We start from the raw sequence: 24,970 nt of genomic DNA, 5'->3' as shown, positions 1-24,970 counted from the left end.
CCCTCCAAGTCATAATTGGATATTTCAATGCTATTCTGTTCAATAAATCACGACAGGGGACACTCAGGGAGATTTCAAGGCTGTTGAGGATGTCCCAAGCAGTATTGATGAGTTCCTGGAGTTGACAGATCATCGTCTTCAAGATCAGGACATTCTGAATGAGGAGAAAGTGCTGATATCGTGAGGAGGATGACGATGGAGATGAGGGGATCCATTCCAAGGTCAGATCTTTTGTCCAGCCTCGTCGGGCTTGAAGAAGCGAAAGGAGATTTCTCTTCTGATGATGATGACGATGATAATGATGCTGATGATTGATAAATACAGCGATTTTTTTTTGTAATATTTTGAATTCTTTAATACGACCTCAACACTCCTCATTCCCACATTTATTCACTCACATTATCAACAAATTTGAAACGATTTCAACAGATATAGCTTGATTAGAATTGATATTTCTTTGAGATTAAATTTTCTAACTCAAATCAGGCAAATTGGAAACGTGATTGTGCGATACTTTTAGAGTTGAAGTTTCAGTAATTGTTTTTTCAATGATATATTGTCAGACGCTTTGATTGATAAACGTCTTGGATAGTTTTTTTTTAATTTGATTTTAGTTGTTGAATATTGGATGATGTTCATTACTCGTGAAAGCCGATGTCCTCAGCAAGTTCGTGACTGCAGTGGTGACGATGATCTGGAAATTTGATTGCATCGATCCAGTGACGGAGTCGCGCCCCTTTGCTATTGCAGCTCAGAACGAGTCCACCTGGAACAATTAGATGTGCAGATTAATGAGAGTTTTACAATATTTACGACGGGTGGTTATTTTATGTTTAGGGAGCGTTGCTCTTCATTGGTAGAGACAATGACTTTTATTGAGATATTTTGCTCTCGGGACACGTATCTACTACTAGAATTAATTTCAGTGGTTCGGAACCCACTTAAAAAATGTAGGTCCACTCGTGTTCTCATATGAGGATGCGAGGATAAATAAACACCACAGCCAAACGATTGACAGTATGAATGTGGAAAAACTTGAAACAGCAAAAAGAGCAAGCCGATGAATGAGACAAAACAAATGCTGGTATGCAATAGCGAGGTATAGCATAGTGCAAACTTCACACTCCTTACAATCTTTGCTAACTTCACACGACTCACAATCCGACCCCATCGTCCTCATGCCATAATCTCTTTTTCGTTACGAAGGCCTATGGGGGGTTCGGCGCACGAAGGGGGGGGGGATCTTAATCGAAATACTAAAAGATTAATAATGCTTTAATATTATAAAATGTTTTTTGGTGAATAAGTTTTGCAATCGTATGATTTCTCCTTTGGATGAATACAACCATGGACAATAGAACCTAAGCAAAAAGTTTTTATGGACGATTTTCTTTGTCAGAGGTAGTAAATGTGCTGAAATTTGAGCAACCTGAAAAATGGAGATTTATGGTTGATATCTTTGTATTGCTATCGCCCAACGGTCGTGTCACTCCGAAGTTATGACAGTCTCCGTTAGAGGCGTTTAGCGAAGGGTAGGTAAGCATCTATACTCCTAGGGTCTGTAATGTATCTCGGTGAAGTCCGGTCTTATAATATTGTTATATCCAGCGAAGAGTAAAGACGACACAGGTTGGCAAATGTTTGGGGCGGTTTATTAATTACAAGAAGTATTACGGTCTGTCATGTAAGAGCTCCGAAGAGAGACACACCCAGACTAATGTTATCCAAAAGACAGTCGTTCTTCCGACCAAGTTCAGATCATAGACAAATGAATGAGTATTCGAAGGGGGACACGTAACACTATTTAACCTATCGTCCTCAAACCAGTCGGCTAGGGAGCACTTTCCGCGCCACTGTAACGAAAACATTGTTTTTCATCTTACCCAGGTAATCGTTACTCTTTCCAAAGTCTTTGTCCCACACGGTAAGAACTAGGGCATTTGCTGTCAAATCTGTCAGACGTGTCTCGAACACGAACTCCTCGTTCCACTCCGGATTGAGTGTCTTCCACTTGACACTGGTTGTGTGAGTAACTCCGGTGCACTTGGGGACAATCGGTGACTTTCTCGAGTGCCTCCGTCCAAGGCTCTCCCTCGAATTTTGTATAATCGGTGGCCGCTTGACATCGTCGCCCCTTGGGTCCTTTGTCAAGCAGAGTTTGACGAATGGGTCAGAAAGACCGTTGCTGTCCATTGGTAGAAGATCGTGGGCACGGTTGATGCTCACTAGGAGTGCTCGTCGACGTGTGCTGTAACTCAGACTCACATTTATCATTCCGCGTCCGTTGGTCATGTCCTCGCCCCAGACTCTCTCCTCCTGATCCACCTGAGGGGACAGAAAATTGAAATTAAAGTTTTTGCTCCTGGAGGGGAGTATTGTGTAGTGTGAAATGATAAGAAAATGAAATTTGAAGACGTGAGAGTGTGTGGGTAAGGAGTGTATGCATGAATGGAAGTATTGTTTCGTGGATTAGACACATGTCATCGATGTGACGTTGTAGGATTGGGTCAGAGGCTGGCTCGAGGGGGACCAATCAGTTGGGTATTAATTGAGGTGACGAGAAGTCGTCCTCTAATTGAAAAACGCGTTCATATCATGTCATATGATATTGTTTAACCTTATTATGTTTTCTTATTATTATTTTTAAGTATATATATATTAATCTAATGGTCATGTGTGTTAGTATTATTTAAAGAAGCTATGAAAGGCGCCTCATTTCAATTCAGAACATTACGTGTAAACTAATTATGTGGAAGCACATGGCTAATTGATTAGCAAAAGTAATAATTTTATGTACAATCAGAAGGCCCTTTTTCATTTTTTTTTTGTGGACGTTTTTTTGTGTACGAAGTTTCCAGTAAAAATTTCACAGAAACCACGGGCTGATGTTAGATATTAACAATTTCAAGCTTCACTTTGAGTTCTGTACGATGAAACCGCACCACAGAATTTCAACTTTGTTTCGCTAGCGTTCTCCGAGTTGAAGTATCCGCAAGCTGTTATGTATGAAAAACAAAATAAAAAAACCCCATCACCTCGACAAAGTCTGATAAATCGATAGCTTGATAGCGATTGTAGGACTAAATACCCAATTAAAAATACCCACCAAAAAAATATTGAAACCTCCAATTAAAGAAAATTCAAAACTAGACGAAGAGAAAATCTCTATAAAAATAACCTGCCACTTTCGTAATCTCCCAGTCAAAAAATATTTGGTAAAAATTACGAAATAGTCACCGACTTCTTCGGTGAAGTTCCAGGAAAATTCTAAAACGTACCAGAAAAAGTAATGAACGTTCAGTGAAAAAATGTGTTACTGTTCCGTAATTTTTCCGAAATACTGTGTTGACTGGCAAATTACGGAACAAACACGTAATTTATAAAAAATTTTTATCTCCGTAAATTGGAGTTTACATTTCAAACTGTTTATCAAAAATTAATTAACAGTCGGATTGAATAAGTCTTTATACGATTTGCATTTCTTTTATTCTCGTGTTCCCACTTGAGATTGGAAAACATTTTTATGAGTGAAAATTCTGAGAAGTTGGGGTATGACGTGTGTCCTCTGTGTCCTTGAGTCTAAACAGAGGTCATGAGTGGGACTAGTGTTGATGTGAGTCATCAGGTCCAGGGTGTTGTGCCCTCTAGTCTTTTTAGTTGGATCTTCTGAGGAAACGAACCAGAGCAGTTGTGCCTTTCGAGCGTATAAAATTAAATCGAATAAAATCACATTCACACATTAGAATCATTATAACTATCCCATTTATTCATAAAAACTAAAATGACCGATGTCAAAAAATGAAATGCGAAAATTTCCAAATGAAAAAAAATGAAACGTCAAAAAGATAAATATCAACAAAACGATAATATAAATTCTATTGTACCATAATTACCAAAGACGTTAAAGAAGTGAACGAGGAATATCATTAATGTTCCTAAATAAAGTAAGAAATCGATTGAACGCTGTTCAATTTAATAGAAAATTAATTACAACAAAAATTGATTGAATAAATGAATGTCCTCGAATATTTTGCGAAAATAATTTTAACCTTCGGTCTCAACCGAAATGTTGATTGTTCCATAACATATCGAATATTAACGAATATTAAATTCAGAAAAAAATTACGATTTCAAAATGCGATGGAATTTTCTCAAAATTTTGTGCGTTTTTCAATAATCTTTGAATTTACTCAAAAGGACGATAATACGACGATAAATAAAATGCAATAAATCGAACGCTGAAAATCTATCCCTCTCATGCTATCGCAATCCAAACAATATTTTTGCCTATTAAAAAGCAGAACAAAAGCTTGAAATCCGTTTGATATCGACATTAAACAGGACACGATATTCAGCTGACGCATTTGATTCCGTCCAGTTGTATCATTGTCCCCTCGAGGAATTGTGCCGGCGCTCCATTAAAGCTCAATTGATAAGAAAAAATCAGGTCAAACTTTCCACACCACAAAAAAAAAACATAGGCCCAATGGTAATTGAAAATTTTCCACTTGCAACGAGTCCACGTATTGTCCGACTATCATTTCCTCCTCATTCCACTTTCATTCCGCTCATGAGATTGAAAAACTTTCTCATCATTCATCGAGCTTTGGTAGCCGTGTGTACCTGGTAGTGATCCTCCAGCAATACGTTGTAGTATTTCGTTTGAGAGGGCTGTAGTTCGCGCAACGGAAATCTGGCCTCGCCTAGAAAGTCCCTTCCAGCTGGATCGTCCTGGAGTATCAGAATGTGCAAAGCTTTTCCGCTCTTCAACTGCATCGAAACAGAATGGAAAAGGGAGAATTAGTTTTTTAATTGACGTGTTCAATTAAGGGGTTCGATCAACGAAGTCAATAATGTTCGAGAGGAAAATTGACATTTTTTTAAAGGGATTGGCTGGAATGAAAAAAAAAAATATATAGATTTGAAGTGGAAGTATTTTTTACGGCCCGTTCTGCCCTCTTTTTTCGACTAGTACTCCGACCAATTTTTATGCATGCGATTGTGAATTCTATACTGCACCCCATTTACAGTCCTATAGAACGTAGGAGTTGACATGGGAAACCACAGGAAAAACGTCATATCGACACAGGGGACTCTACCTTACCGACGGTGTAGTGCTCGTGGGAGGCTCAAGTTGAGAAAAATTCGCATTCGCTGGGATCTGAACTCACCTCGATCGCGCAGAGTCCTAGTGTAGCCTGCTGTCACACTGACTAGGATACACCGGAACTCTGACACCCGTGTCACCCGCTCAGAAATTATTTTGAGCGAGCGGTGCTCCTGGGCGGTCACCCATCCAAGTACTAACCCAACGAAACGAGGCTCAGCCCGTTTGTCATAACCAAAGAGGATTGAATGAAGTAGAGGATCAGTTCTGGGGTTTTTTGTGACCCCAGCGGCATCGTAGGACTCAAAGAGGATTGACTGAAGTAGAGGATCAGCTCTGGGGGTCGGAGGGACCCCAGCGACTTCGTAGTACTTCACCCCGGAAGAGGTAGGGCGTCATATGCAAGGCTGGGGTGTCTGCCCTTCAGCCGACTCAACAATTTCTGTGTTACTCAGTAACAGTCCCGCTGTCAGAGGGACTGTTTAGTTCAAAAAGGAGATGTAGTCCTCTGCATCACCGAAAGGCTTTTTTTTCCATTGAAATTAGATAACATTAGGATGAGCAGAAAGGAGGATATGAGGATGCTTCAATTGAAATTGAGGAGATTAGGAAGACGTCATTCCAAATCTTACTACCGGGTTCGGTTCCACCATTATTTTTTGTAACTTTTTGACAGAATAATCGAATGGTTTCTTGATTTGCAGTTTCAAAGAAACTCTGAAGATGAGAATTCTCTGTAGTCAAATAGGAATTAAGAATTATTTACGATTAAAAACAGGCGAACACCTCGGCATTGCGTTTGGCGCCCTCCCTCTTCTGGGGTGAAGTACTACGAAGCCGCTGGGGTCACTAAAACCTCCAGAGCTGACCCTTCAGTCAATTTTACTTCAGTCAATCCTCTTCGGTCATTACTATCACTGACTTTCCCTAATTACTTCGATCCTCTATGGCAGATCAGCTCCATTTTTTTTCTGTCAACCACTTGACACTAGTTCCACCCTCTATTTTAATTCCATGAAAAACTACAGACTGGTTGATCGAAAAAAAAATAAAACCATTGAAGTCGCCTTTACCGACGTGTTTCGAAGAAAAATCATATCTCACGACCGGGACGGAAAATCAAAAACATCCTGGGGAACTTTTCAAAGGTCATGAGCACAGCCACGTTGGAAAAAAATTTCAAAAAAAAATATCGAAAATTCAAGCCACACCACAACAATCTTAATGCAGTGACATTTACATCGTTCTCCATGATCCCGTAGAAGTTGAGCTGCTCGTTGAACTCGGGATCTCGGGTCTTGTGGACTGTTTTGGTTCGCAGTCTCCTTGTTGTTGTGGTACTTGGACTTATTGGTAGTATGTTGAGATTGCAGAATGGATCCGCCAGACCGTGAATGTCCATTGGCCGAAGACCTCTTGCTCTCTCTACTTTGCAGTGAAGACACTGAGTTGCTGGCTCGTACCTCAGGACTATCTCGAGAGTTCCTAAGTTCTTCTCTTCTTCCGTTTTCTCGGTCGTTCCTGTTCAAAATTCCCCTTTATCCTCTCAATCCCCAATTACGAAACACCCAAGAGACGAAAATAAAAAAAAACGTCGATAAATTAAATAAAATCACAGAACATTTATTAACGTAAAAGCCACACAGAGTCACATTAAAAAATTATAATTATTGTAGTAAAGAAAAAGAAGAGACAATTCTTTGGAGTAACATGAGTTGAAATTTTTACGTAATTGGACAGAAGGTAAAATGTTACATATGCGAGGAGAGGAAAAATCGTATTTTTATGGAGTCGAGTATTCTTTTGAAAAAATCTTCTAGGACGTAGAACGGTCAAACAGTCAAGGACCATTTTTCACTCATTGTTGTATTCTAGTGTTCACATATTATTGGTGAAATAATAATAAACCCGAGTTGAAAGGATTCGCTGTAATTATTCTCATTTCAGATCCCATTAAGAGAATGCGAGAAAATCCACCCCTTAAAACTTTCCTTTGTAAACATTTCAGTGGTGGAAAAGTTTTCCCATTTCCCTTGTTGATTTTGGCGACATGAATTATGCAACAAAGTTCCAGTTGCAACTGGTGAAATTCATAAATTTTTATGCACAAAGGGAATGTTATTTTTGGGGAATTAAAGATGAGAAGTCATGACGTAAAACTGGTAAGTCGTGTGAAGTTTGCAGCACAAGACGTGCCAAGTCTACGTCTGGGCTCGTCTCGACTTCAACTTGCCACACCTCGTGCTGCAAACTTCACACGACTCACAATTTGACCGCATCGTCCTCATGCCATAATTTCTTTTTCATTACCAAGGCCTATGGCGGGTGGGCGAAGGGGGGGGGGGGGGAGTTGAAGGGGCGCGATGAAAAGGGTAAGAGGAGAGAGACCAAATGGTCCAGATGTCATATTCCCTAGAGCTGGTCCATAAAACCCTTTTTCCCTTTGACCTAAAAATGCCAAAACGGTCAACGCGACCCTTCTCCGTACCCCACGTGGCATTCACTTTTCGTTTATCGAAAAAATTGAATCCTTTTACTAATTATATTGTTCGTCTGCCTATTTCACCAAATGAGTGAAATGATTGGCATTAAATTCGGTTTAGGCCCTTAAATTACTCATTAAGGTGTTTCAACCAGGGTTTCTTAATCCACCGTCGGAAGCGGCTCTTTTTCTCACCTGTGACGCTTTCCGTTCGCCGATATCCCCACTGTTGACATCGATCTTGGTCGTGTCTGTACACTCCGTCTGTCTCGCTGCTCCCGTTGCTGTTGATACTGGAGCGTTGAATCACTAAAGTATATTAGAAAAAAAAAAACGGTACGAAAACCCGTGTATCAAGGAATCAAAGTGTCACGTACCTTGGACGCCTGGATCCGTGTTTAGCCGAACTACCGTCTGAAAGCTCGAGGGAACCGCGACTGTGAGCCCTGTCAACTGAATTACCTTGACTGGAGCTTTTTCTACCCCGGAGTGATGATTTCGATGACTCGCATTGACTAGAGGACTCGTGATTGACTGATTCACAACTTCCAACTGGATTGCGAACGTAAAATGTCGACGTTTGACTTGTGTTCTGGTCGCGCAGACGACTGGAAGATCGTGAAGCTGGAAGAGGTGAGGTGGAGGAGATCGGTGATGATGGAGAGGTTGAGGACGAGGAATTACTTGGCACAACCAATTGACACTGCGGCGGATGGTGGGCTTGATGGTGGACAAGGCTCTCCGGCTCGTCGTGCATGTCCGCTGGTGAACGTTTGGGCTCGGGTTCGATCTGCACTTCGACTTCTAACTCAGGCTTCGAGGTGGAGGAGAGATCCGCTGGGTCTGTGGAGAGGCTGTAGGTGAGAAAGGAACGGGTGCGGGTGGGCTTCCTGATCTCCTCGTCCGAGGAGGAGTCGTGCTCCGATGGCTCCAGGGATTTCGATCCGCCGGCGAGAGTCCAGCCCGCGTTGCGAGTACTTCCCCGGGGCTTCTGCAGATTTGAAGGTATTGGTTGTCTTAATGAGTCGGTTTTACGTTTCGTCGGAGAGACCGATCAGGAGAAGTGATTTTATTCAGATAATTTTGTCTGAATCAGGCGGAATCATTGGGTGGAAATTCTTTGAATGACTGGCGGATCGATCGATGGCTACTCGAGGGGAATTCGATGGGAGATCGAGTAGTACAGTCGGCCGATCGTTGGCTGATCACTGGATAGATGGCGGATCGATTACCGATCGATGGTCAATTACCGGATTTTTTGCGGTCGTGTTCTAGGACTGATTATTTTGACTTTTGATTGAAATTAGTCGTAGAAAAATATTCAGTAACAATTACGTAGAGGGGCCGTAATTCGCAAGTAATTTGTATAATCGACGTGATTTTCACGGAGAGTTGATACTTTTTATTGGATCTTTCGTAATTTCTATCGAATCTTCGTTATCGCTCGGGAATTCCGGAACTTTAACTCAATTTTTGTCAGACTATTTCCATTTGCGTTCAAGAAAAAAAATAGTTTAGTTATTTTTTCCATCGGTTAATAAAAATAAACGAGTAATTTACCTTTTTCTCCGGGAGAACGTACTTCGGTAAACTCTTGAAAAACCAAGCGCCACTTTTCTTCCACATTTCTCGTGTTTCCGTGCATATTCGACACAGAAATACCTTTGATACTGGTGGTGACTGCTTGTTTCCACTACTCGATACCTCACCAGACGGTAAATTATTGATTGACGCTGATGTACCTCTTCTCTGACTAGATTGCAAGTTTGTTCCGGATGTTCTTGGTGCCCTAGATGTCTCAACTCCACACTTTTGACATACGTATTTTCTGCAATCACGACACAATGTTGGACCAGCCCCCAGGACTGTAAATTTTTCACCGCACAATGCGCAACAACACATGCAACGGTTATTGCGAATACATCTGCTGCCGCAGCTTCTGTTCGTTGCTCTCGTTGATGTTACAACGGTGACGTTTCGTTTCATGTTCTCCAGGCGTTCCACCAATTTACCCACCCGCTCCTGCTCGGAAAGGTCTAGTGCTTCGGCTCGCTGAATCACCTGGAACGAATGTGACATTTTGAGCAGGAAAAAATTAAATTTTTTTATCCTTTTTGTTTTTCTATTTGATTCAACTAAATGATTGATTCTACAGAATTATCATTTCATCGCAGGGGGTTCAAGGAGTAAATGAAACGTGCACACGGAGGTCCTTCTACGTTACCGACTGTAGGGTTACTTTTTAAAAAGATAAGGACAGTTTGTTTTTTAGGAATTAGGGTACAATTGATGTTATCACTATGTGTTCAAAATCTCGGGGTCAAAATGCGAATGACCACAACCAATCACCTTTGATTACCGTAACGAGAGGTCACGATCGTTTTCGGGATCGCTACGGTGGTCAGTACATTATCGTAAATCAACCGGTTCGGACTCGTCATCCAAAGCTAAGGGGAATTCAACTGGAAAACCATCCCGAATTAAAACATTAATTTAATCGGGAATATCAACCGGCAATTCAACATACAGTCCACTAAAGAATTAAATATCGAAGAGTTTTATCATCGGAGAGCACACCAGTGTATATATTTTAAAATAAAACAGGAATCTCAACGAAACCAAGTGTGGAAAATTATCTACCTTCCCGAACTTCCCCACTCACCATCCCATCCGGCCCAACCATCAAACGGAACATCATAATTTAAACACTATGTCTTCACTATTTTTAATCCACTTAACCCACTCTTCAGACGCTCTTAAGGACTCAAAAACAAAACGTCTGTCTTAATCGTCTAGCCACGCGGCTATCGTCTATCGTTACTCAAAACCAACTCTGACTCTGTCTCTCTTCTCAACCCTGGATTGGGTCTTCATCGCGTCACGTGGTCCTAGCAGCCGTGGCCCTAGCTGGATGTACAGTATTTTCGCCTGTCACAGCTGGGGGCGTCTCATAAACTCACAAAATATGACCCTCTAGGTACTTCTATCGTACAGGCTCGCGAATCACCCTCTACCAATCCATGTCTATTTGCGGGGTTTTCACACAAATATCACCTACGCTACGACTACAATATAATCTTATAGCCCTAGTACTATCTTAATAAAATACGGAGACCATCTGTCTATCATATTCGACACATTGTCATTTTTACACTGGGGATTTCCCCATAATTTTTTGTGATACTACACGACAAATTTCGTTTTTCCTGTGGGTTATCCTTGAGAAGCATTTGGCGACCAAACGTGGTCTAGAGAAAAGGAAAATCCTTTGAGGGTAAGGGCCCAGTGGTCTGTTTCAGTTTTAGTACGTGTTAATTAGCAGAAGCTGTTCAGATATGATAAATGATGGAATCCAAAATCCAAAGTGTCAAAAGTGTTATCAATATCTCTTTCTTCTTGGCTTTATACAGTTCCTTTCAATTTTGTTATCGCGTTGAATTCCGGTTTAGAATGCAAAATATATTTTAGTTTTTTTTCTCTCTGGGCTCCCTCGTGGCCAATTGGGAAGTGGGTTTGAGTGGTTTCGGATATTTTGCAAGGCGACGGCATTGGTGAACATGGGCCAAGCGTTTTCCGAAGGTCTCAATGGGCTTATTGTGCTCCTCACCTGAATTATGCGCTCCCTCTCTGCGTCACTCAATGGTAAATTTGTGTTTGAAGAGCTTGAGGATAAACCACTTGGGCATGAGGTTGGGGAGCAGTGAGAGTAGTTGCTGTAGGTACGGGAATCCAGGGATGCACTTTTTACGGACCATCCTGTTCGGAGTCTGTAATTTTTAAGACGAAAAATATCAGGTCAGAGGGGGAGTAGTCCGATTTCATAGCAATAAATATTTTAATTTTGCAATTTTTATGATTCATTGAATTAAATTTAATTACTAAAAGGAGAAGGTAATCATGCGAGTTTCAAATTGTTATTCATTAAAAATATACGATAAATATTTTTTAAGAAGTTTTCTCTACTTGAAACAAATGTAAATTGTTTGCAAAAAAATTATTTATTAGTTTTAAAGAAATGGGAACACACTTGCGTTATTTATTTATTTAAAAAAAATTTATTTATTTGATTTTTTCCATTTTTACGATTTTGTTAATTGATTTTTTCGATCTTGAGTTGCAAATGGGAAATTAAAAATAATAAAACCAGTAATTTATTATTCTAAATAATCACAATAACAAATTGAAAATTCTCCAGGAAAAATGTCCATTTGTCCAAAATCAATTAATTTTAAAAACTCATTCATTTGTTATTATTTTTTTTTTCATCTCTCTAATTTAATCAAAATTACAGATCTTCATTTTTAATCAAAACAACTAGTGTTTAATAATCTCAGTTCAATTAATAAAAAAAAATTAAATTCATTACAATAATAAATTGAATCTTTTTCGTGGAGTAAATTCTATTTGAGTGAAGAACACCATTATTTTTAAAACCATTGTCAATCGATTTCGAAGAGACGGGTCAATGAGTTCCTTGTAAAATTGTAATTATAAACTCACTTTGCTCTTAACGCAAGTTGTCTGTCATTGGGGCAAACCCATCGTCCACTGCCGCTCCTCTTAACCCCGGAATAGTAATTCGCGTCCATGATGAACTTTTCAAATGAACTATCGACCGCATCAACGGCGTCAACTGACCACCAAAATTCATCGAATCATCTCGTCGGCTCCATCTTTGATCTGCACTACTGAAACAGTGAATGAACTCCGTGTCGTGTCATCCGTAACTAACAACAGTCACGTGCGATAGTTTTTGCTTCAGAATGAAAGCGTTAAAATATTTAAACGTCGAGTTCTGCATTTGCAAATGGACTAGTGAAGTTGTAAAACGGTTTAAGTTCAAGAAGACAAATTTTAGAGGAGAGATGAAGACGAAAAACTGATTGTGGCGGAGTTTTTCTGAATTTTTATTCAAATTCAATGACGATTTTGATGACATGTTTAGTGATTTTAGTTCACAATCAGTTTCACCTTCTGATGAAGATTATTTATTTGATTTGATCGACTCAGATCGATAAATGTGAACTCGATCGAGGGGTCAAGTCGACTTAGCTCTCATCGTCGTCAACTTGAATGGAGTTATGTCAACTTGAACCACCTGTCAATGAAAAACTAATTGTAATTCAAAAATTTATTTGTGGAGAATTTTTGTAAAATTTGTTTTATTAGGAACAATAGATTTAGTGATATTTTTACATAAATATTGAGATATGGGTGAAAGTAGATAAATAAATGTAGCAACATAATCAATAACTTTAACTTTATCACTTTATTATTGGCAGGAGGAAGGCACGACTGACCTAAAGAACCGGTGTCCAGACACTTCAGTGAATTCTTACTATTTGATAAACCTTTACTAAGGGAAAAAACAAGAGGACGTTTACGACTCCAGAAGACAGAGTTTCCTTTGAATTCCACATGTGGTAAGGATTGCAAAGCTCTCAAGTTCGAAGCACAACAGATCATAAATTAGTACTTTTCTGGAGACTCTTTCATACACGTCCTAAACCTTGTCGAGTGATTTTTGAAGATAAACACAACTGCTGTGTTATAATTTTCCAACAGTGTTCATAGACTTTAAATATATTTAAATGCATCTGTTGGAGACACGATTTAAGTCGTGAAATAAATTCAGAGATTTTTCTTAGAATAAATAAAAAACGTTAAGTCCGAATTTTGCAGTCAATAAATTCCCAAAATGCTGAGTCTACGCCACAGATCCCACGACCGACTCCAACATCGGCGATAATCGGCTACATTCGGCCCTCATCGTCAACCAATCACAATGAGTTATCTAAAAATCACTCTGTGGTACAATAAAAAATGAAGAAAAGTCATAAATAAAATAAACTGATCTAAATAAAAATTTTAAACGATTTCTATCAATTTTTTATTTAAACTCAAATAAAAATTTTATAGTGCTCCTTCGTAAATTTTACGAAGCCCCACATCATAAATTTCAAATCATATAATATTACAAAATTTATAACATTAACAGCAATTTTTCTCCAAATTTTCTCTCCAAAATTTAACGTTAAAAAAAAATCATTAATTAGCTCATTTGCATTACCCCAACATTCAAAAATATTGATCTAATTACCCTTCCTCCCTCCCCCGACATTAACAGCTCACGTCACTGCATTAATAAACAACGGTAATTGCCCAATTGACATACTAAAAGCCTCACTCAATAATTCAAAGTTAATTAAAACGATCGAACCCTCCCAGATAACGGAGACCTAAACCCAATACAATTTAATTAAATGCTCGATAAACCAATCGACAGATATGTTGCACAACCGAGTGGATGTTCACCCCGAAACTCAACATTTCCACCCCCCCACTCCCCACCCCACTGAGCACTGCTAAATGAGTGCATTCTTTCGTTCCAAAGGGAGCGAGATAAAAAAATACAGAAGAGAAAAAATAACAATGAAAATAGCTGGGGGAGGGGAAATGAAAGCCGGAACTTTTTCATCAAGACCCAGTTATTTCCGCTGTAATTTGTCAGTGAGTATCGGCAGTAGTTCACCACCAGTGGCAATACGAGAATGAAAACGTTTGAGGTCAACAATCGGTGGTGGAGGGAGAGGAGGGGGCAAGGGAAGGGATGGGAAGAATGAAAATGACTACGTGAAAAGTGGAGGGAACATGCGAATGGTCAGTCTTGTCATGAGAGTCCAATTTTACTGGAGAAAGTAGTGAATGGAAAAAAAAAATGTATTCACCAAATTTTTTGGAATAATAATTTTGACATTTTTTGGAATAAACATGTTGGAAAATTAAAAGACAGTTTGCAAAAAATTGATAGAAATCTTTTAAAATTTTTATTTAGATCAGTTTATTTTATTTATGATTTTTCTTCATTTTTTATTGTGCCGCAGAATGATTTTTAGATAACTCATTGTGATTGGTTGACGATGAGGGCCGAATGTAGCCGACTATCGCCGATGTTGGAGTCGGTCGTGGGATCTGTGGCGTCGACTCAGCATTTTGGGAATTTATTGACTGCAAAATTGGGATTTAACGTTTTTTATTTATTCTAAGAAAAATCTCTGAATTTATTTCACGACTCAAATCGTGTCTCCAACAGATGCATTTAAATATATTTAAAAGTCTATGAACACTGTTGGAAAATTATAACACAGCAGTTTTGTTTATCTTCAAAAATCACTCGACAAGGTTTAGGACGTGTTTGAAAGAGTCTCCAGAAAAGTACTAATTTATGATCTGTTGTGCTTCCAACTTGAGAGCTTTGCAATCCTTACCACATGTGGAATTCAAAGGAAACTGTCTTCTGGAGTCATAAACGTCCTCTTGTTTTTTCCTTTAGTAAAGGTGTTCACTCGCACAGGGTAGGGACACTGAGGAGGTGATTGTGACATTTGTTTTTATTTTGTTTGATTAATTATACTCGATGAAATTACGATTATATTTAATGGATCTCAAACAATTATTATTAAACACCGAATTAAATTGAATTAAATAGAAGGAGGCGTGTAACCGGAAACGGTGTAACTCATAAACAGACATCTGATAGAATAAGTCTAAGAACTTAATCTGATCAACTGGTGATTCAATAATTATAATGTCTTACTCGAGTAGAACTACGGAACTAACTTAAAAATAAGTAAAACGACAATCCTTAGGCGATCGCACGGACCATGGAGAGATTCTACAATTTCAATTTCTTCATGATAGAGCGTGGTAATAACCCCTTCGAAGCATTAGGAACCATAAATTGGTCCACAATAAAATCATTCGGCGGAGTAAAACCATAGCAATTGGTCCACCATAAAATCCTGGGGAAATCCCGACGATAATGAAGGAATAAGAGATGAATTTTATTCCCACTAAAATATTAAAAGATTTAACCTTCAATCAAACAATTTCGGGGGAAGTCCCAGTCGAATAATAAAAATACAAATTATTATAATTTAACAAAACTATTAAAATTTAAACAGAAAAAACCCCTTCTGCGACAGAACAAAAGGTTTTTCAAATAGTAAGAATTCAGTCTCTGGACACCGGTCCTCTAGGTCACTCGTGCCTTCCTCGTCAATAACAAAATATTCGTTTATCACAGGTTCCATAGCTAGACCTCGCCTTCGGTTTCGTAAAAATCGAAAACTTAAAATCTGAGTTGCGATCGCTCTCTTATCCTTCCACTCGGAAACAAAACGACAGGAGAGGAAATGATTTGTGTAGACGGCAGACAGAGACGAAAAACAAGGACTCGGGGGCGCAGTCCTGTATATAAATTTTGCCCGGGTGACCCAATTGAGCTCTCTCCTTGTCTCTCCCTGTTATACTATCCCCATGGAACCAGGGGGATAGGAGGGATGAAGGCCTGGTTACCGGCCGACCCTGGCCCCATAACGCCACCCGCCGGCATTTCACCTCTTTCATCCCTCCCCGGACCGCCCCACCCGCACTCCTTCATCGCCCGCATGTGTGCGCACTGGTGGTGTACAGTTGCCGTTCAAGGTTGACCTTGAACGACCAGAATGGGGTGGGGGAAAAATGCTGGAGAAACTAGAGTGCGTGCGGCTACCGTTTTCCTCCTGTCCTGTTACCTTCACCCCTATCCCCTTTCCTTTTTTCTCGGTATTTTTTTTTCTTTTCACTACCCCCTCGTCCCTCGTGTCCGCCATGAATTTCCTTCCGGTTGTTCGTCGGGGGGAGGGGGGTGGAATTTTTTATGACGGGGTTTAAAGATTTTTCAGGTAAATCTCCAGTCTTATCTTCGTTAATTAGCGCTGGCGAGATTTTTTTAATTAAGTTGTTATGGAAATTTTTTGGTTTTTCGGGGGCGAGTGGAGTGCACTGGATTAAAGGGTGAATCTAGTTTATGGGAGATATTGATCGGGAATTTGGAGGGTAATGGGCTTTGGGGGTGATTTAGATTATGGGAAACTTGATCGCGATTGGGGGTTCGTGTGAGTGGAATATTCGCTGTTGCGACGGGGGTTTTGGAGGGGGTTTTGGAGGGGGTTTTGGAGGGGGAGAGTTCAGGGAGAGTTTTTAGGGGATTTTCATTCAGGAGAATCGTCGGGGGATGAACTCCGGGTCGGATACATTTTTGATTGAGTCGAGAATGGAGGCGAAATTTTTATGAGGTTTTTTTGGAATTGAGATAGAGATCTCGATGAAATATTCAGTCTATCGTACGGTTTGGGGGAGGTTTCTGGATCAACTGCTGGATATTTTTGCGAGATTTTCCACAAAATTCCATTTTTCAATCATTTTCGCAATAGAAATCCTAAAATGAATATAAAGATTTTCACTAAATGGATTCGGAGATTTCAATTTTTGAATAAATATGAGAGCGAGGACTGAATTTTTATGAGGATTTTTTTCATTCAACAATTAAAATCTCTTGATGAATAATTCCTTCTTTAAACAATTGTTCATGAAAAATTCCCCCTTTTTTGCATTTTTACGAAGATCAGTTTTTCGATGCTACCATTCAAATTCTGATATTTAAAAAAAATCATAGGTGAAGGTACAGTAATATTGAATTTTTGAAATTTATCTGAATCACAAATATGAAGATTAAGGAAATTTGATTGACTGATTTTGGATTCGATGGCTACATTTCTATGATTTTTTTTCTGATCTAGAAAGACATCTCGATTAAAAATTCACGCTCTTTTATGTTTTAATACATATCCCTCCCTCGATTTTATCGCTCGTTTTATCGACGTGTCGTTATAAAAAAAACAGGGGTGTTGGCTCACATAAAAATTTTAAAAACTTTTTGGGTTTTTGAATAATATTTTAAAGATTGTTCCAGGAAACAGGGGAAATGTTTACCATCAATTCTTTCCGCAATAGAATATTTCGATTGGGGATGTGGATGTCCTGAGGAGGATCTAAATCATCTGATGTGGCAATCTCCACTATGTGATAATGAAAGAGTTGAGTTAAATCGAAAATTAGAACTTGAGAAATTCTTTTCAGTTTATGGGGTTAGGGGGGTCCTTAGCACACTTAATATTGAAATAATTGAGAATATCGATTTATTTAAAAAAAATTAAGATTGATGTATGACGTATGGCCGGAAGGCTGATTACACCTCTAGACTTATGAGGACCGTCTAACGGCAATAAAAGTCATAATGTATGACGTACGCACCCATGTTAATTATGTATAGGGCATATAAGTGTATATAACAAATTGTAATTTAATATTGGGATATAAAAAATTGGAATTTAGTAAACCAACTGATTTAAAAATGCCTAAATAAATAAAAAAAAAATAATATTTCAGTGAATGCAGAGACTTTTTGAAAATAATGTAGAAGAAAAGCCCAAATACAGTTTCCCTCAACAAATTTTTGATTTTTTTCTCTCAAAAATATATTTTTTCCCTCACAAATAACTTTTTTCAAACAAAATTCATTTCATCGCAAAAAAAAGTTTTCATTTCCTTCCAAAAATGAAATTTTTGTCCTCAAAAACGATTCTCTCTCTTCAAAAAAATATTTTTCAAAGTGGCCGATCTACAACCGACGAAAAAAAATGTTAAAAATAAATTCAGGGATTGAATTAACAAAATTAGCTTCGAGAAAAGCCCGCAGTCCACTAATTAAAACTAATAAACTCGAACAAAAGATTTTCTACAAAAAATTTCAGAGAAAATCCAATCGAAAGAATTAATAACAATTAAACAGTTCAGTTCATAAAATTTTACTTCTGATTTAAAGACTCCCAAGTTATAATTTTTGATTGAACAATTTCACGTCCCACCCGATCGACATTAAACCCATTCGCAAAATTTGTAGACCCCCTCCCCCCCCCCCCCGAAAGAAAATCGCCATAAACCCCTGCCCTCGAATGGAAGCGATAAACCAGTTTGAATCGATTTTAACCGCTCGCACATAACGCCCGATATCTCATAACCAACGAGAGATAAAAAAATCATCATAATAACCTTTTTTATTCAACAAATCAAGAGCTACAAAAAACGTTCAGACAAAAATTTTCGTATCTCCTTCCCACTCACCGAAATTCCCCAAAAACCGTGGGCCCTCCAACTCTAATCCCCAACACCCCGATAAGTAATTGTTAATTTATTTTCTCCCCCATCATCTCCCCCCATTCGATGTCTTATATTTTTCTTTCATTATCGCGACGATAGGTCGAAACAATGAAGTCCCACCATAATCTCACCGCTCCTTCCCCCCTTTGTTTTCATCAATTTCATCTACCCCTTTCTCATCGCCCCATTGTTCATTGTTTTCCGTTACTTCTGTATTAGATGAGGCAGTAGACACGCCTCCATTGGCCATTCATCCACGAGCCACCCCATTGTGTATTGTGAAATACCGTCAGTCGCACGTGGAAATGAGATAATGAAGGAAACTAAAAAAAAACGAGAACGCGAATGAAAAAAAAGTAGTGGAAGAGAATCTTGTGACAGTTAATCTTTGCATATTTATGTTTATCGTGGCGCGAGATACAGTAGATTAATTTTTTTATTTTATTTTTGTAGCGTATTGAACATGACAAACATCAGAATTCGCGACAAATATTATTTGCATTTATTTTTGACAAAATTATAGAACAATTTTCGAATCTTCGACAATTGAAAGTAGTTAAAGTGATGCATTATATGAGTCCGCAAACAGTCTAAAACATTCATTCGATGTAGAGACATTTTGTCAATAAATAAACATTTTAATTTTATAATACGATACCAAGTTATAATTTAACATTCGCAGCTGAATCGCTACATTTTTACGGTAGCGATGTGACAATTATTTTTGGCATATTAATTTTTTTATGGCGGGAGCTACAGTAGATTAATTTGTTTATTTTATTTTCGTAGCGTTTCGAACATGACAAACATCAGAATTCGCGACAAAAATTATTTGCACTTATTTTTGACAAAATTATAGGACAATTTTGGAATCTTCGACAATTGAAAGTATTTAAAGAGGTGCGTTATACGACACCACAAAGAGTCTAATACATTCTCTCGATGTAGAGCCATTTTGTCAATAAATAAACATTTTAATTTTATAATACGATACCGATTTTTAATTTAATACTCACAACTGAATCGCTACATTTTTCTATTTTAAATTCCGCCAATTATTAAATACAGGAATTTCCTTCCAATAATTTCCCCCTCCAACAATTCCTCAGCGACATAATTTTCGATATCAATTTTCGGGGAATTCCCTTGCGGCTAAATTCCCGAGAGGAAAATTGTTTCGGAAAATTTCTGTCAACGATTTGAAATGATGGAAATTCGGGGGATGGACCGAGGGAGATTGGCATCACATGATTGATTATTGGTGGGCTCAAGTGTTTGTATTTTCCTTCGGTAATTGCCGTTATTCTTATTGAGGGTTTGAAAATATTGGCTGACGTGGCCTCAGCTGACGTCTGCCAGTGGAATCATGAACTCATTGTCATGTCATTGAAATTCATTAAATCGTCTGAAGGTGGCGAACAATTGATGACAATTGAAATACGACTCGCACTGAGGTAAGAAGACTATAATTGGAGATGTACTAAATACAATAAGACCATATGGTACATAAAGGAGGCCGGGGCATAATGGGATGCCTGAGAAAAAGACAGTCGAGTTGGGTCGTTCATCGTCCCTGAACCTTTAATGGTGAAAGGGTTAATTCGCGTCACCAATATACTGGGGTGGGGCACAATGGGATACCCTTTCATGAATTAAAAATAATTGAACTTCAATTTTTCCCGTTTCTCATATTTAATTATCCCAAATGATAATGAAAAAGGAATTTTTAATTAATACAGAGGGTGAATGGATTTGTAGGTCAATCGGGGCAAAAGGGGTGCTAGAAAAAATGAAAAAGATTTTTTATTTATATACTGATGTACATTCTTAAATTTCTAATGTTTTTCAATATCTAAATTATTTTTAATTAACTGCAAGGTTGAAAATAATTTGTTACATTTCAGTAATAAAGTACTGAACCGTAAAAAGTTGCAACGAGAATACTCAACAATTGTGCATTTATCTCATAAACCAGTGAGTTTAGGAAAAAATGTCAATAAACCTTTTTCGTAGCTGATGAAATTTCCTACAAAAAGTTTTTATGACACTTTCTCATAAAATCCCTCGTTTCGATGATAAATCACCCTTTACCACTTCGCAATTAACGTTCCTAAAATGATTTCTTAAATTTAATTTCGTTCTCATTTATTTCTATATTTCTCATTTCGTAAATTAAATTTCATTCCATTTTTGTATTTTTATATTTTCAAAATTTCGAATATTTTCACGACAGCCCCCCCCCCCATTTCCCCTCCAACAATCATTAAAAATCTTCATCCCCCGAAAAGTAATTTCCACATCTCCTCATTTCCCCTGAAACCCACAAATCAAAATAAATCAAGATTACAATTCTCCCATTCGGACGCAAAAACCATTAAAGATGAGACTGTAGAAGTCGTCGAGACGAGAGACTGAAATTATCGACGTATCGAGGAAATGTACGTTATAATACGAGAACGGAACGCATCCAACTTTATGCTATCACACCATGTAACATATTTATAGACCGTTGAAACGAGCCACAACGGCTATTAATGATTTTACTCGGTTAAATTGTTATGTACTAGAAAAAAAAAAAATCGTCCCCGAGAGTGAATATTAACTGGATAAAAGGACGTTTGAATGTGTGGGAGGGTACACTCACTCGTTATGGATGCCCTGATATCTTATCTCAACAGGATACAGTCAACAGGCTTCCACGCGTAACCAGCTGTTGCCTCTATCAATAAAAAAAAAAATCAGTCATCGATTCGCCCAAAAAAAACCCCACTCTCGATCCCCCATCCCCTGAAATTCCGAATGATAAAATGCCGGTTGGGGGTTGATACATCCCTCAAGAAAATAAACTCGTCGGTACCTCAAAAAACTACCCCTTCCATGCAACAAACTAATGAATAATTCAAAATTAAATTACTAATGAATAATTCAAAATTAAAGTACATTCAATTGGACTAAAATTCAAGCGCACGAATACTCACGCAAGTACTTCCCTTCGGAGAGGGTTGAATTTCCCACTGGCCCCGGGGGTTGTATTCAAACAAATTTGACAGTCGTTATCGTTCGATTTTTCCCCACAGTAAAATTGTAACATTTGTTTCCCAAACGCCTCGAAACTACCTACATTCGATTCATCCCTTATTCACGATTTTACTGAATCGCCCTTTACTCAATGTACGGTATCATTTTCACTGTTACATTGTTTCCTACACTAACTCGTCTACCGACTAGTCATCTAGACTACTGTCCGATCGACAGGTGGCCGTTACTACTGCCGAGGCCCCTTCTCCTTGCTCCTGCGTGTGAGTATTATATTGAATGTAGATGTGATGGTGTGCGCGTCAGAATGAGCGCCGAGGGCACCAGCACTCGGAGGCACTTTTCACATCCACTAGGAGCTGAGAGAGACAAAGAGCGAGAGAGAGAGGGCACTCGGACTCGGAGGCACTTTCCACATCCACTGGGGGCAGAGAGAGAGAGAGAGAGGGCGAGACACAACAAGACAGAGCGAGAAGGGGGGGGGGGAGATAGAGAGAGGGCACCAGCGCTCGGAGTCACTTTTCACGTCCACTAGGGACAGACAGAGAGAGAGAGAGAGAATGAGAAAGAGAGGGGAAGAGAAGAGACAGAGGGAGTGGAGGGGGGGCTCTCTTTCTGGGAGAGGAGATGGAGTGAGAGAGTCAGAGAGATAGTGGGACTGAGTGAGGGGGTGAGAGAGAGGGTACCAGTACTCAGAGTTACTTTCCACGTTCACTAGGGGCAGACAGAGAGAGAGTGATAGCGTGAGGGGGGGGGGGGAGAAAGAGTGAGGGAGACTCTCTTTGGTAGAGGAGATAGAGAAAGAGACAAAGAGAGGGAGATACAGCGAGATGGGGAGGGGGAGAGTGAGACAGACCGATGGGGGAGGGAGAGAGAGAGAGAGAGAGACAGACCGATGGGGGAGGGGGAGCGAGAGAGACAGACCGATGGGGGAGGGGGAGCGAGAGAGACAGACCGATGGGGAGAGGGAGAGAGTTAGACAGCGGGATGGGGGGGGGAGAGATGGAGTGGTGGGAGAGGGGAAGAAAGAGACAGAGGGATGGGGGGGGGAGAGAGAGAGACAGACAAAGAACGAGAGAGAAAGCACCATCAGTCGGAACCACTTTTCACATCCACTAGAATCAGAGAGAGACAGAGGGCGCAAGGGGGAGGATCCCTGAACCAACCTCCTCAGAACTTTCTGCCACCAGGTGGCTTTCGTAGGTATATCCAGGGACGTAATAATTTTCCTCTGTCTCCGGGCGATTTTTCTCTGTCTCTCCACACGCCCAGAGACCTTGACCCTCTCCTGAAGATGAATGACGAGGAAGATCCTTTGGGATATGGCTCGACGCTGGATGAATAACTTGATCAAAGGGGTGGACTTAAATATCGAGATTAGAAATATCGGTAAATGAGTTTTTTAATTTTATTGGAGGGAATTGGAGGAGGATATGAGGAAGTTTCATTGTGGTGGTGGGATTGAATTAGGGAATATCAGGGGTAGATGGAGGTTCGTGAGGGTTCGGAAGCGCAGGGTAAGTGGAGACACGTCACTTTTGATTATTGACCAATTTTTGAGGGTGTCTTGGAGACTAGGGGAGGGAGATGAATTTTTATTGTGAGCTTTTGGGGAATGAGTTGAGTCCATATTATTGAAGGCGAGATATGGTGGTCTTGGATTATCGAAACTCGAGGATCGATTGTTTTATTGAGTTCATCTTGAATAGAAAATAGTGATCATAGGTGAATGGTGGAAGTCTTGGTGTGAGTGTTGTGTATTAATTATTTAAGGGTCGAATAAGTTTTATGAATCCTTTATTCGTGTGAGGCATTCACATGTTTAATAAATGGAGATTGGTATGAAGGAGTGAGATACTTGTTGTATTCTCAATAAATAAATTTTGAACACAGATTTATTCTTAAAATAAACTGATATGTTAATCGAGACACAAGTGGTCCGGAACCCACTTAAAAAATGTAGGTCCACTCGTGTTCTTATATGAGGATGCGAGGATAAATAAACACTACAGCCAAACTATGGTAAACCAAAGCCAAAGCCAAAGCCAAAGCCAAAGTATGGTAAAACTTAAAACAGCAAAAAGAGCAAGACGATGAATGAGACAAAACAAATGCTGGTATGCAATTGCGAGGTACAACATAGTCGAAAGCTTCACCTAGTGATGCTTAGGAGGCAACTTTTTTTTTTGTTTTTTTTTTTAATCGAGAAACAATAGTTATTCAACAACCGCGTCGACAGAGAATTTTGAAGCTCGGAGTGACGACAGGAAATACAACTCCAGGAAATTCAAAATTGAATGTGATATTCCAACGAATATAAAATCGACGAATACAAATATATTTGTGATGTTTTTAGGGATTACAAATGTTTTCTAAGGATTGAACTTACGTCCTATGATAAATGTATTTATCTATTCGTTTAGCTGTGAAAATGAGAGAATATTTTGAAGATTATCGACAATAAGTATTTGATGGTTTTCTAGTTCTTACAGAAAATGGAGAATAAATCTATTGAAATGTAGTGGACATCCAACAATGGAATAAAAATAGAACAGAAAACCGGAATTATGATATTATCGGTGTTTGTTATAAAATAGTAACATATTGTATATTATTGTATGATAAGATGAACAAATAGAAATTCCTAAAATCAACTTCGTAGTAGAAATGAACTTTAGAATAGTTCCTGAGACCTAGAAGCATCACAAATGCGCTGACGAAACGAATGTCCTTGGATTTATGACGTTATCTTAATTACTTTTCAAGATATCCACGAAAAACGAAGTGATACCAAATTTGTGCCTTTTTGTCCTTTTGGACGTCCAATCAAAATTCAGATTTTTACCTACAAATTTCACCGTATTTACATAAAATTTTCTCAAAATTAATCTTCAAAATCCTATGACTTCATCTAATCACATCATATCAATTACACTCACTTCCCCCACCACACGCTGATCATAATTATTCTCTCGTTTTCAAATTTCCCGCTTCCAACGTCTCCATTCGACCCAAAAATCGCTCACATCGGGTCGAAAATTCTCATTTTCCCACTTCTGCTCATGAGAAATTCTCACGATCGCACTTCTGATAATTCCACGTCATCATTCACCAGCATCACCAGCATCCACCAGTAATCGTTCCCTAGGGAGAGCGTGGGAGTGGGAGTGAGAGGGGCTCCGCCTGTCCCACTCGTTTCCTCAATGACTTCAAACGAAGGTGGGACTTTCCCGCTCGTTCTTCGCCCCCTGGCGGCCCCTCCCAGGACTAACATCTGAAAAAAAAAGATTGAAAGGCGTGTG

At 39.1% G+C, this 24,970-nt stretch overlaps 1 protein-coding gene across 5 annotated transcripts; it reads right to left on the bottom strand.

Annotated features, from left to right (window-relative positions):
• Positions 1–327: 327 nt before the first annotated feature.
• On the bottom strand, positions 328–21,921 carry LOC135171000 (rabphilin-3A). Of its 5 annotated transcripts, none has more exons than XM_064137263.1 (11): positions 21,611–21,921; positions 21,277–21,351; positions 12,090–12,277; positions 11,197–11,356; positions 9,150–9,650; positions 7,967–8,580; positions 7,785–7,882; positions 6,348–6,628; positions 4,624–4,770; positions 1,884–2,325; positions 328–766 (listed from the first exon to the last, which is right to left on the bottom strand). In XM_064137263.1, the coding sequence occupies exons 3-11, from the start codon at positions 12,176–12,178 to the stop codon at positions 639–641; spliced, it is 2,460 nt and encodes an 819-aa protein (XP_063993333.1). In that variant the 5' UTR covers positions 12,179–12,277; positions 21,277–21,351; positions 21,611–21,921; the 3' UTR covers positions 328–638. The 5 variants fall into 5 exon arrangements, with proteins under 5 accessions (XP_063993333.1, XP_063993335.1, XP_063993334.1 ...); XM_064137265.1 differs by having other exon boundaries at positions 12,090–12,274; XM_064137264.1 differs by lacking the exon at positions 21,277–21,351.
• Positions 21,922–24,970: the final 3,049 nt, after the last annotated feature.

Source organism: Diachasmimorpha longicaudata, chromosome 18, assembly GCF_034640455.1.
Source record: "Diachasmimorpha longicaudata isolate KC_UGA_2023 chromosome 18, iyDiaLong2, whole genome shotgun sequence".
Lineage (NCBI taxonomy): Eukaryota > Metazoa > Arthropoda > Insecta > Hymenoptera > Braconidae > Diachasmimorpha > Diachasmimorpha longicaudata.
The sequence above is the reverse complement of the archived record's forward strand: the minus strand, read 5'-3'. Positions and strand labels throughout refer to the sequence as shown.